Raw genomic sequence first — 13,796 nt, 5'->3', positions numbered from 1 at the left:
AACCTTGATAGGTAGCTCGCAGCAGGTTGTTAAGTGTGTTGTAAATAGCTTAGGATAAATTCAAGGATTGTGTGTAAGGAGATAGAGCCCTGCTTGAAGACTGGTATGGGTTGCTGAGCCATTCTGATGAATTAAACCACTGGTTGCATGTTGGTCCATGAAAGTTGGTTAGGTTAGGTAACGTTTTACATAAGAGGCTACGATGATTAGTTTACCCAACCTAATATTAACCTAACCTAACCTGGGGGGCTTTGCCTCCCTTGGACCTCCTTAAGGACGCTAATCGGCACTAGTGTCGTGTTCCCAGCTAGATGGGCCGCGTCCGGCAGGTCTGAGCTGCCAATTATGTATTTTCCTTGCAGTGTTACCACATCAGGCGAGGATACTACTCTCTCTCTCTCTCTCTCTCTCAGACAAGATATATGATTACTTTTACATCGCTACACATCCTTAGTGTGTATTTACCTAGCTGTGGTTTACAGGAGGAGGAGTCTAAGCTCATGCTGGCCAGTCACTATATCTACTCTTATCCAGTTTTTTTTTTTATCCCTTTTTTTTTTTCATGTATGTATCTCTCTCTCTCTCTCTCTCTCTCTCTCTCTCTCTCTCTCTCTCTCTCTCTCTCTCTCTCTCTCTCTCTCTCTCTCTCTCTCTCTCTCTCTCTCTCTCTTAACAAGATATTATCATGGGGCACACATCAACACAATGACCATAATATGTGTGTTAGTGTGAGTGTATTTACCTAGTTGTATAATACAGGGTTCAAGTAGGGCTCATAGAGTCCTGTCTCCATATATATTTATCCAGCATTACCTTAAATTTATGTACATTTGGTGCTGTAATAACCTCTTCATTTAGATCATTCCAGATATCCACAGTTCTATGTAGAACTGTACTTCTTGATGCCTCTCAAACACTGACTCTTCCTGATCTTTGAGTGCCCTCTCATCCATCCAGCTTCATCTTCTTTCAGCAACACCATATCCTGCTTGTCTATCTTCTCAATGTGGTTAACTATTTTATACATCATTATTATGTCTCCTCTTTCTCTTCTAACTTGCAGAGTTTGCAGTCCCATTTCCTTCGACGTTTCTTTGGACATTAGGTCTTTCATCTCTGTTACTATCCTTGTAGCTGTCTGCTGAATTCTTTCCACCTTCTTTATATCTTTTTTTCATATGTGGAGATGACACCACTGCTGCATATTCCAGCTTGGGATGTAGCATAATGGCTATAATTTTTTTCATCATAGTCTTATCCATGTAATGAAATGCCACCCTAATATTTGTAAACATCCTGTATGTCAAGCCAAATATCTCACTTATATGCTGTTCTGGAGTCAGGGTATCTTGAAAAAACCACTCCCAGGTTTCTCCTCCTTGCTCTTCATTATTACTTCCCCCACTTTATAGTCCCATGCAGGTCTTCTTTTACTCTTTCCCAATTCCATCACATGGCACTTCTTAGTATTGAATTCAAATTTCCATTTCTTGCTCCATCCATAAATTTTGTCAATATCTCTTTGCAACTCTATATAATCAACATGGATCTTTATTACCTTTAACAGTTTTGCATCATCAGCAAACAGATTAATATAACTGGTCAAACCCTCCTGCATATCATTGATGTATATTTGGAACATAATGGGTTAAAGTCTCCCACTAGTTAAAGTCTCCCACTAGTAGTATTTTACTGTCCTTCCTTATCATGTTGTCTAGGCACTTCAACACTTCCTTTTCCATTTCCTTGTGTTCCTCCAGCCTCCATGTATTAGCCTTTGGTGGCACATATGTTAATGTGATCTTCCTCCTTTCTCTCCCACTGGTCCTGATTATTATACCTATGACCTCCACCATTCCATCTCCATATTGCACTTCTTCCACATATATATCATTTTGAACCATTATCAGTACTACTCCTCCTCCTTTTCCTTTTCTATCTCTCCTCCAATAATTATATCTTCCTTAAAGCTTAAGTGGACTTGCTCTTTTAACTTTGTCTTGGTTGGGCACAATACATCTAGTATATTTTTCTATAGGTAATCTCTCACTTCCAGTATACCTGAAAGTAACCTATTGTTGTTTGTATACATTACTCTTAATGTACTATTCCACCCTCCACTTTTAATTTCTGTCTGCTGCTGTGGTTCTTTCATTTCTTGTTCCCTTTCCCAAAGATACATTTCCTCAGTCTCATATCTAGTACCCTCCAATAAAATTTCCTCTTCTCGGTCTCTGTCCTTTCATTTTTTTTTTCCTTAGCTTCATTTCTCAGATCCCTCTCTCTTTCCCGTTCTTCCAAATTCACATCTCTTTTTACCCAAATATTCTTGTATTCTGAGCTTGCATCCAGCTCCCCGGTTCTTGCTAGGATCTCCTCTACTGCAACTTGGGATCTCATTTTCACTTTGTGTGTGTGTGTGTGTGTGTGTGTGTGTGTGTTGATGTTTGTGTTTCTCTCTCTCTCTCTCTCTCTCTCTCTCTCTCTCTCTCTCTCTCTCTCTCTCTCTCTCTCTCTCTCTCTCTCTCTCTCTCTCTCTCTCTCTCTCTCTCTCTCTCTCTCTCTCTCTCTCTCTCTCTCTCTCACAGTTTGGAAAAAGTGTGAGAAGAACAGAAGGCATATACTATATGGGAAATGAGAAAATTACCATAAAATCAGAAGAAAAGGTCTGGGAGTAACCATTTCTAATAAACTGTCATTTTTTGAAGCATGTAAACAAGATCACTGGAGAAACTGTATCTGCTGAGAAACATCAAGATGTTATTCTCCTACATTGATGAAGATATGATCAAAACACTGCTTACAACAATGATACGTCCAAGACTAGAGTACACAGAATTAGTGTAGTCACCAAGTTTGAAGAAGGATATCAGAAAGCTAGAAAGAATTCAGAGCTGCAACTAAAATCCCTACAAGCCTAAGAGGGTATAGTTATGAGGAGAAGTTGATGAGATTGGACTTGACTATACTGGAAAAAAGGAGGGAAAGAGGTGATTTGATAGTACTTTACAGAATATTGGAAGGGATGGAAAAGTTGGATAGGGATGATCTTGTGATACCAGATACGAGAGGTACCAGAGGACATGGAAGGGAAATGATAAGGAATGTTTGCAGAAGATATATCAAGAAACATAGCTTTCCTCACAGAAGCATAGCAGTGTGAAATGAACTTAATGATGAGACTGTGTGTGCCAAGACAGTCCATAAATTTAAAGAAAATTTGGCTAAAAGTTGATATGGAGATGGGACAGCATGAGCCTAGTGTGGCTCTTGTCCTGTATTTCATAACTAGGTAAATACACACACACACACACACACACACACACACACACACACACACACACACACACACACACACACACACACACACACACACACACACACACACACACACACATTCACTTTATGGTCAGTGTGTTGATGTGTCATCTGTGATAATATCTTGTCGAGAGAGAGAGAGAGAGAGAGAGAGAGAGAGAGAGAGAGAGAGAGAGGGGGGGGAGGAGGAGGGGGTATCCTTGCCCAACATGGTAACACTGCAAGTAAAATACACAGTTGGTAACTCTAACCTGCCAGACACATCCCAGCCAACCAGGGACAACACATCAACACTAGTGCCCACTAATCTAACCTAGCATTACCTAATCTAACCTAACCTAACATTACCAAACTTAGATGTTCAGGGGGCAAAGCCCACCCCCAAGACCCACTCTCTTAATGACAGGGCCACTTCTCCCCACCTTATATTTATGTTTTAGGTGCATCTAAAGGTATATGCAAAAGAATGGAAGATAATTGACCAGTAATAAGGCTGGGAAAGGACTCTAGAAAGTTATCGAAGGGACTAGCAGTGAAATTAATGAATTAATTAATTGATTTACTAATTATTTTTTATATTTAAGTTTAGGATTAATAAAAAAAAGTGGGCAGATTGTAGGAATTGTATTATTTACTTACCATATGAATAGATTTAACCTGTACAGTGTTTACTATATATATATATATATATATATATATATATATATATATATATATATATATATATATATATATATATATATATATATACCTCTTAGGGAAGCGTTTAATACATATATGTACAATTTCGTTTTTGAGCCATAATATGGCCTTCAGTTTGGTTTACATGTTTAAGGCTTGTCGCTAACACTAACAAAGAATATTTTGACAAGTCAGGAGTGAATGTCTTCATACACATCCCTACCTTTTGGGGTTGGAATTATTATAGACTGAATACTTCTGTAGGAACTGAGACATATTTGGGAATTATTTTATTTTTTCAATACCTATGTCAACATGCATATAATATCAATGCAGTAAAATTAAATTGAAAGCTACGGTACTGGAGAGGGATAAAGATTTTGGTATATAAATGTTTTGGTCCGCTGACATTATTGCAAAGTTGACTACAATGGGTGAGCTGCTATGTTTCCCTAAAAATCATCACATAAAAAAGGTAAGTTACTCTCTCCTAGGAAGTTATTTATCAAATCTATAATCAGTAAGTCATAAGAAATAGGAAACAAGACCAGAATAATCAGAAAAGGAAACAAAGTTGTAAAATTCATAGTATTCTCTTTTCTTTGAGAACTGCAGGTGTAGTAGCCACATCCTTGAGATATGGGGTGTTGCCAGATGCACATCCAACCATCTTGTTGAACATACAATTCTTGTTTATTTATAGGTATTTGTAATGTAAAGAAGTACTTATTTATTACACACACTACTGGGTTGTGGAAAGTGTTTGTCAAGGTGAGAATAAAAGCTTTAGAAAACATAAAAATAAAATTCCGCATCCCTAGTCTGATATTGTGATCGCTGAGAAGGGAAAAATCAAAGAATCAAAATTGTACGGTAACCACACTTTCATTCATGGCATGGGAATAACATATATATATATATATATATATATATATATATATATATATATATATATATATATATATATATATATATATATATATATATATATATAAAATAATTTGTTATTTTTCTGTGGTAAATAAAAAAAATATATGAAAAAATACGATCCAGCAAGACCCCTATCTCTGACAGAGCACAACACTGTACAGATTAAGGGAGCCATCTGGTATGACAGGTTTTTCCTATTATATTTATTTGTTTTACACAAAATTTTGCCCATTGGTAGGGCATAGCATGTATAAGACTTTTATACCTTTATTTTTTCCAATCTTCAAATTTTTTTCGAAAATTAAGACCCCTTTCCAAAATCCTAAACAAAAAAAAAAAAAATTGTATAATATTGTGCCACATGTGTAGGTACACTACTGATCTTTAACTGAATGCATTTGATTTTTTTTTTTTTTCTCATTGAATTTGAGAAAAAAATTTTCTTGCGACTTTCAACTTTTGAAAAATTTAGACTTCATGAGGATATATATATATATATATATATATATATATATATATATATATATATATATATATATATATATATATATATATATATATATATATATATATATATATATATATATATATATATATATATATATATATATATATATATATATATATATATATATATATATATATATATATATATATATATATATATATATGTATATATATATATATATATATATATATATATATGTTTGTATATATATATATATATATATATATATATATATATATATATATATATATATATATATATATATATATATATATATATATATATGTTTGTATATAAAGAATTAAGTAATCCTAAATTAAGTAATCCTTTGAAATAGTGCATTACCTGGTTGGGCTCCCAAGGAGTAACTCTCACAATGGCTAGCACACCAACTGAATGGCTGGAAAGCTTGCTATGTGCCCATAAACAATAACAAATACAAATAATGAAAAACTTTCCTCCACTCATCAAACTCTTTGATCTCCACTTGAACAATACTGTGAATATTACCTAGGGCAGTTGAGGGAAGACAGGCAGCCTGGGAAAACAGCTGATCAGCTCAATCAGTAAATTTGGCAACAACTGAACATCAAGACTTAACTAGAACTGATAGGTGAATCTCTATAGACACTGTTGTTATCAGATGGACTAGCTCAACTCTGGATACAAACAAACTCAATACTATTTTTACCAGCTTCACTAATTGCATTAATTACCATAGTTCACACGTAGTGAACTAGGGCAATGTTAGCCATCACATTTATCCCCCTAGGTAGTTCACAGCTGTCACAAATACTAGTACTAGAACCATCTCCCATGGTGATGTGTCCATAGATCACAGATCTATGATTTCTTTTATAAATATTGTCAGATTCAAAAGGCACTTTTGTTGATGAGTTGGTCAGCTATCTGTTTACAGTTCATCACAGTACAACTTTGCATGATTTCCCTGTTCATTCCAGAAATTTGCCACAGCTTCTGAAAGACCTTCACATTTGAAGTGAACCCAAAATTTGCATTAATCACACTTGATTCCATTGTCCACTCATGTATTGCAGTGGCCACTGGTGTCCATCTGCTTAATTGATTCTCTCCTGATGATTATCTCTGTTGTCTGTTTTACTAACTTTTGTATCATATCTTTTCCCAGTGGTGTTTACATTATTTGTAAATTGCAGTAATTTTTACCTACCAAAAATCATTGTATGAGATATAAATAAATGATTGAAGAATACATATACATATTAACTAATATTATTTGAATGTTAGTGTTGTATTTAGTTGTGCTTGTTTTCAGTGGCAAATGGCATAATTGTTGGAAGCACAGCATGATATCATGAAATGGCTGGGGCTTATTTTGCCTGGGTTTATTGCTGCTGCACCATGATAGACCCATCATCTTGCTCATATGTGATCTGATCAGAAGCAGGAGCAGGGATGGATCTGTTATGGAAGTAATGCACTATTATTTTACATATGTCCAGATATATATCTGTTAATTTTACCAAAAGATTTTTATAATTACAGGCTATAGGACGACGGCTGCAGTCAACACTTGTTATTGCAGAGCATGACAATAACAATTTAACACCAATCACCCTCAATGCCCTCAGTGCTGCAAAGAAGCTTGGTGGAGATGTGTCATGCCTAGTGGCTGGCAGCAACTGTGGAAGTGTAAGTAATGTAAGAAATTGTTGAATTACATATGAAAAGATTCCTCAACCATCCAAATTCATTACAATGTTTCTTTTCTAATTAGTTTCTCAAGCATCAGTGAGTAGTGAGTTAATGGTCTTGGTGAAGATTTGTCACACATGGTGGTTTTTTGGCTTTGTTTAAAATATGTGATATAACCATATAAGAAATTAGCAAATCCTCTTCACTTACATAGCAGTGCTTCCTTCTTAAATATCCTGGCAAAAGTGCCTTAGAAACTAAAATGGTCCTGCTAGTCTTTCTTGAATGAAGGTCTTGGTGTTATGTTTCTCTTTCTTTAGGTTGTTGCTGAGTTATCCAAGGCTGCTGGCATCAGTAAGATCCTTGTGGCAGACTCGGAGGCTTTTGTTGGCTTCCTTCCTGAGCGACTTGCCCCATTGGTCACAGCCACACAAAACCAGTTCAAGTTCACTCATATTGTTGGTAAGTACAAGAGTGTATATACATTACCTGCATAATTACTGGGAATGAGGGTATTCCAACAAAATTGAAGCTGTGAAATTTACATTTCTTAGAGAGATGTAGGTTAATAGGGACCTGATAGAAGTCTTTAAGTGGCATAGTGGTTATAACAAGGGGACATAAGCAAAATTCTTGGGATCATTAACCAGGATAGAACAAGAAATAACAGGTTCTAAGATCTAATCCTTCTACTTATGTCTTTTTTTTTTTTATGTAGGAGGGACACTGAGCAAGGGCAACAAAAATCCAATAAAAAAAATGCCCACTGAAATGCCAGTCCCATAAAAAGGGTCCAAAGCGGTAGTCAAAAATTGAAGGACAAGTGTCTTGAAACCTCCTGCTTGAAGGAATTCAAGTCATAGGAAGGTGGAAATACAGAAGCAGGCAGGGAGTTCCAGAGTTTACCAGAGAAAGGGATGAATGATTGAGAATACTGGTTAACTCTTGCATTAGAGAGGTGGACAGAATAGGGGTGAGAGAAAGAAGAAAGTCTTGTGCAGTGAGGCCGCGGGAAGAGGGGAGGCATGCAGTTAACAAGATCAGAAGAGCAGTTAGCATGAAAATAGCGGTAGAAGACAGCTAGAGATGCAACATTGCGGCGGTGAGAGAGAGGCTGAAGACAGTCAGTTAGAGGAGAGGAGTTAATGAGATGAAAAGCTTTTGATTCCACCCTGTCTAGAAGAGTAGTATGAGTGGAACCCCCCAGACATGTGAAGCATACTCCAAACATGGACGGATAAGGCCCTTGCACAGAGTTAGCAGCTGGGGGGGGGTGAGAAAAACTGGCAGAGACATCTCAGAATGCCTAACTTCATAGAAGCTGTTTTAGGTAGAGATGAGATGTGAAGTTTCCAGTTCAGATTATAAGTAAAGGACAGACCGAGGATGTTCAGTGTAAAAGACGGGGACAGTTGAGTGTCATTGAAGAAGAGGGGATAGTTGTCTGGAAGGTTGTGTCAAGTTGATAGATGGAGGAATTAAGTTTTTGAGGAATTGAAGAATACCAAGTTTGCTCTGCCCCAATCAGAATTCTAGAAAGATCAGAAGTCAAGCGTTCTGTGGCTTCCCTGCGTGAAATGTTTACTTCCTGAAGGGTTGGACGTCTATGAAAAGACGTGGAAAAGTGCAGGGTGGTATCATCAACGTAGGAGTGGTTAGGACAAGAAGTTTGGTTTAGAAGATCATTAATGAATAATAAGAACAGAATGGGTGACAGGAAAGAACCCTGAGGAACACCACTGTTAATAGATTTAGGAGAATAAATGATAGGATTATTTAGGATAAATAAATGACCGTTTACCACAGCAGCAATAGAACGGTCAGAAAAGGAAACTTGAGATGAAGTTACAGAGAGAAGGATAAAAGCCATAGGAGAGTAGTTTAGAAATCAAAGCTTTGTGCCAGACTTTATCAAAAGCTTTTGATATGTCCAAGGCAACAGCAAAAGTTTCACCAAAATCTCTAAAAGAGGATGACCAAGACTCAGTAAGGAAAGCCAGATCACCAGTTGAGCAGCCTTAACAGAACTCATACTGGCGATCTGATAGAAGGTTGTGAAGTGATAGATGTTTAAGAATCTTCCTGTTGAGGATAGATTAAAAAACTTTAGATAGGCAGGAAATTAAAGCAATAGGACGTTAGTTTGAGGGATTAGAACGGTCACCCTTTTTAGGAACAGGTTGAATGTAGGCAAACTTCCAACAAGAAGGAAAGGTAGATGTTGACAGACAGAGCTGAAAGAGTTTGACAAGGCAAAGAGCAAGCACGGAGGCACAGTTTCGGAGAACAATAGGAGGGACCCTATCAGGTCCATAAGCCTTCCGAGGGTTTAGGCCAGCAAGGGCATGGAAAACATCATTGCGAAGAATTTTAATAGGTAGCATAAAGTAGTCAGAGGATGGAGGAGAGGGAGGAACAAGCCCAGAATCGTCCAAGGTAGAGTTTTTAGCAAAGGTTTGAGCGAAGAGTTCAGCTTTAGAAATAGATGTGATAGCAGTGGTGCCATCTGGTTGAAATAAAGGAGGGAAAGAAGAAGAAGCAATGTTATTGGAGATATTTTTGGCTAGATGCCAGAAGTCATGAGGGGAGTTGGATCTTGAAAGGTTTTGACACTTTCTGTTAATGAAGGAGTTTTTGGCTAGTTGGAGAACAGACTTGGCATGGTTCCGGGCAGAAATATAAAGTGCATGAGATTCTGGTGATGGAAGGCTTAAGTACCTTTTGTGGGCCACCTCTCTATCATGTATAGCACGAGAACAAGCTGTGTTAAACCAAGGTTTGGAAGGTTTAGGTCAAGAAAAAGAGTTACGAATGTATGCCTCCATGCTAGACATTATCACCTCTGTTATGCGCTCAGCACACAAAGACGGGTCTCTGACATGGAAGCAGTAGTCATTCCAAGGAAAATCAGCAAAATACCTCCTCAGGTCCCCCAACTAGCAGAGGCAAAACGCCAGAGGCACCTTCGCTTAGGGGGATCTTGAGGAGGGATTGGAGCGATAGGACATGATACAGAGATGAGATTGTGATCAGAGGAGCCCAACGAAGAAGAAAGGATGACAGCATAAGCAGAAGGATTAGAGGTCAGGAAAAGGTCAAGAATGTTGGGCGTATCTCCAAGACAATCAGGATTATGAGTTGGGTGTTGCACCAATTGCTCTTGGTCATGGAGGATAGCAAAGTTGAAGGCTAGTTCACCAGTATGGTCAGTGAAGGGAGAGGAAAGCCAAAGCTGGTGGTGAACATTGAAGTCTCCAAGAATGGAGATCTCTGCAAAAGGGAAGAGAGTCAGAATGTGCTCCACTTTGGAAGTTAAGTAGTCAAAGAATTTCTTATAGTCAGAGGAGTTAGATGAGAGGTATACAGCACAGATAAATTTAGTTTGAGAATGACTGTAGTTGTAGCCAGATGGTGGAAAACTCGGAAGATTCAAGAGCGTGGGCACGAGAGCAGGTTAAGTCATTGCGCACATAAACGCAACATCCAGCTTTGGATTGAAAATGAGGATAGAGAAAGTAGGAGGGAACAGAAAAGGGGCTACTGTCAGTTGCCTCAGACACCTGAGTTTCAGTGAGGAAAAGAAGATGAGGTTTAGAAGAGGAGAGGTGGTGTTCTACAGATTGAAAATTAGATCTTAGACCACAAATGTTGCAGAAGTTAATGAAGAAAAAGTTGAGGGGGGTGTCTAGACACTTAGGGTCGTCGACAGAAAGGCAGTCTGACCTGGGGACATTTATGGTCCCCTCCCCAGATGGGGACTCCGAGGCTGGTGTAGGAGTCGCCATAATAATTTTGAAATTTTTGAGTGAAGGGTGTGTGTGTTATTAGGTGCTTGTAGTTTTGTGTGGAGGAAGAGAGTTGTCTTTAGAGGGAAGGCTGTGACTGCCCCCTTGTGTTGTGAGAAACAAAGGGAAACGTTCAGTGAGGTCACAGCTGGGTTTAATGATAAGTTCACAGCACCCCCTGAACAGTGCTTTAGACCTCACTAGGAGTAATTATCGTTACCCTATCTTCTCCATTGGGCTCCTCCAATCACACTCTCATATCTGTATCTTGTCATATTGCTCCAGTCCCTCCACAGGATACCTCTAAGTGAAGGTGCCTCAGGCATTTTGCCTCTGCTAGTTAGGGGGACCTGAGGAGGTATTTTGCTGATTTTCCTTGGAATGATTACTGCTTCTGTGTCAGAGACCTATCTTTGTGTGCTGAGCATATAACAGAGGTGATAGTGTCTGCCATGGAAGCATTTCAAGATCTAACTCCCCTTGTGACTTCTGACACCTAGCCAAAAACACCTCCAATAACTTTGCTTCTTCTTCTTTCCTCTATTTTAACCACATAGCACCCACTGCTATCATATGTATCTCTAAAAGCTGAAATCATCACTCAAACCTTTGCTAAGAACTCTACTTTGGATGATTAAGGGCTTCTTCTTCCTTCTCCTCCACCCTCTGACTACTTCATGCTACCTATTAAAATTCTTCACAATGATGTTTTCCATGCCTTCGCTGGCCTAAGCCCTCAGAAGGCTTATGGACTTGATGGGGTCCCTCCTATTGTTCTCCAAAACTGTGCCTCCGTGCTTGCACCTTGCCTAGTCAAACTCTTTTAACTTGTCTGTCAACAGCTGTCTTTCCTTCTTGCTGGAAGTTTGCCTACATTCAACCTGTTCCTAAAAAGGGTGACCGTTCTAATCCCTCAAACTACCATCCTATTGCTTTAATTTCCTGTTTTTGAATCTACCCTCAACAGGGAAATTCTTAAAAACGTTCCATCTGATTGCCAGTATGTGTTCCGTCAAGGCCACACTACTGGTAATCTTCTGGCTTTCCTTACTGAGTCTTGGTCACCCTCTTGTAGAGATTTTGGTGAAACTTTTGCTGTTGCCTTACACATATGAAAAGCTTTTGAGAGAGTCTGGCACAAAGCTTTGAATTCCAAACTACCCTCCTACAGCTTCTATCCTTCTCTCAGTAACTTCATCTCAAGTTTTCTTTATTGACTGTTCTATTGCTGCTGTGGTAGATGGTCACTGTTCTTCTCCTAAATCTAATAACAGTGGTGTTCCTCAGGGTTCTGTCCTGTCATCCACTCTCTTCCTAATTATTCATCAATGATCTAAACCAAACTTCTTGTCCTATCCACTCCTGTGCTGATGATACCACCCTGCACTTTTCCATGTCTTTTCGTAGATGCCCAACCCTTCAGGAAGTAAACAGTTCATGCAGGGAAGCCACAGATCTCCTGACTTCTGATCTCTCTAAAATTTCTGATTGGGTCAGAGCAAACTTGGTATTATTCAGTGCCTCAAAAAATTCAGTTCCTCCATCTATCAGCTCAACACAACCTTCCAGACAACTATTCTCTGTTCTTCATTTGACACTCAGCTGTCCCTGTCTTCTTTCACTGAACATCCCCAGTCTGTCCTTTATTTTTAATTTAAACTGGAAACTTCACATCTCATCTATAGCTAAAACAGCTTTTATGAAGTTAGGCATTCTGAGATGTCTCCACCAGTTTTTCTCACTCTTCCAGCTGCTAACTGTACAGGGGCCTTACCCATCCATGTATGGATTATGCTTCACATGTTCCACTCATACTGCTCTTCTAGACAGGGTGGAATGAAAAGTTTTTCATCTCATCAACTTCTCTCCTCTACATAATTGTCTTCAGCCTCTTTCTCATTGCTGTAATGTTGCATCTCTTGCTATCTTCGTACTAACTACACTTATGGTCTTGCTAACTGCACATCTTCCCTCCTTCCACAGCCTCGCTGCACAAGACTTTCTTCTTTCTCTCACCCCTATTCTGTCCACCTCTCTAATGCAAGAGTTAACCAGTATTCTCAATCATTCATCCCTTTCTCTGGTAAATTCTAGAACTTCCTGCCTGCCTTTGTATTTCCACCTTCCTATGACTTGAATTCCTTCAAGAGGGAGGTTTGAAGACACCTCAGTGGGCTTTTTTTTTTTTTTTTTTCCCCTTGGCTGGTGTCCCTCCTACATAAAAAATAAAAAGAAGGTTCAAGCTTGAAAAATTGAGGTTTAAGAAAGAGATAGGAAGGAATTCATAATCAAATAGAGTGATAGATGAATTGAACGGACTCAGTAATCAGGCTGCGAACTTATTAAACCCAGCTGTGACCTCACTTGACGTTTCTCTTTGTGTCTCACAACACAAGGGGGCAGTCACAGCCTGCTCTCTAAAGACAACTTTCTTCCTCCACACAAAACTACAAGCACCTAATAACACCCACACACACCCTTCACTCAAAATTTCAAAATTCATGCTGACTCCTACACCAGCCCTGGAGTCCCCATCTGGGGAGGGGACCACAAATGTCCCCAGGTCGGACTGCCCTTCTGACATCGATGCTAAGTGTCTTGACACCCCCTCAACTTTTTTTTCATTAACTTCTGCAGCATTCGTGGTCTAAGATCTAATTTTCAATCTGTAGAACATCACCTCTCCTCTTCTAAACCTCATCTTCTTTTCCTCACTGAAACTCAGGTGTCTGAGGCAACTGACAGTAGCCCCTTTTCTGTTCCCTCCTACTTTCTCTATCCTCATTTTCGATCCAAATCTGGATGTTGCGTTTATGTGCACAACGATTTAACCTGCTCTCGTGCCCATGCTCTTGAATCTTTCGAGTTTTCCACCATCTGGCTACGGCTACAGAGTC

The 13,796-nt window shown here is 38.7% G+C and overlaps 1 protein-coding gene across 1 annotated transcript in view; it reads left to right on the top strand.

The window, feature by feature from the left end:
• The window catches only part of LOC135101288 (electron transfer flavoprotein subunit alpha, mitochondrial-like), a 37,061-nt gene that overhangs the window by 262 nt on the left and 23,003 nt on the right, over nucleotides 1-13,796 (top strand). Inside the window, exons 2-3 of the mRNA XM_064004992.1 lie at nucleotides 6,965-7,111; nucleotides 7,435-7,576. Of these exons, the coding sequence (XP_063861062.1) occupies nucleotides 6,965-7,111; nucleotides 7,435-7,576 (289 nt within the window). The remainder of the gene's footprint in view (nucleotides 1-6,964; nucleotides 7,112-7,434; nucleotides 7,577-13,796) is intronic.

Source organism: Scylla paramamosain, chromosome 6 (assembly GCF_035594125.1).
Source record: "Scylla paramamosain isolate STU-SP2022 chromosome 6, ASM3559412v1, whole genome shotgun sequence".
NCBI classification, from domain to species: domain Eukaryota; kingdom Metazoa; phylum Arthropoda; class Malacostraca; order Decapoda; family Portunidae; genus Scylla; species Scylla paramamosain.
Note: the sequence above shows the minus strand (reverse complement) of the source record. Positions and strands in the feature narration are given on the sequence as shown.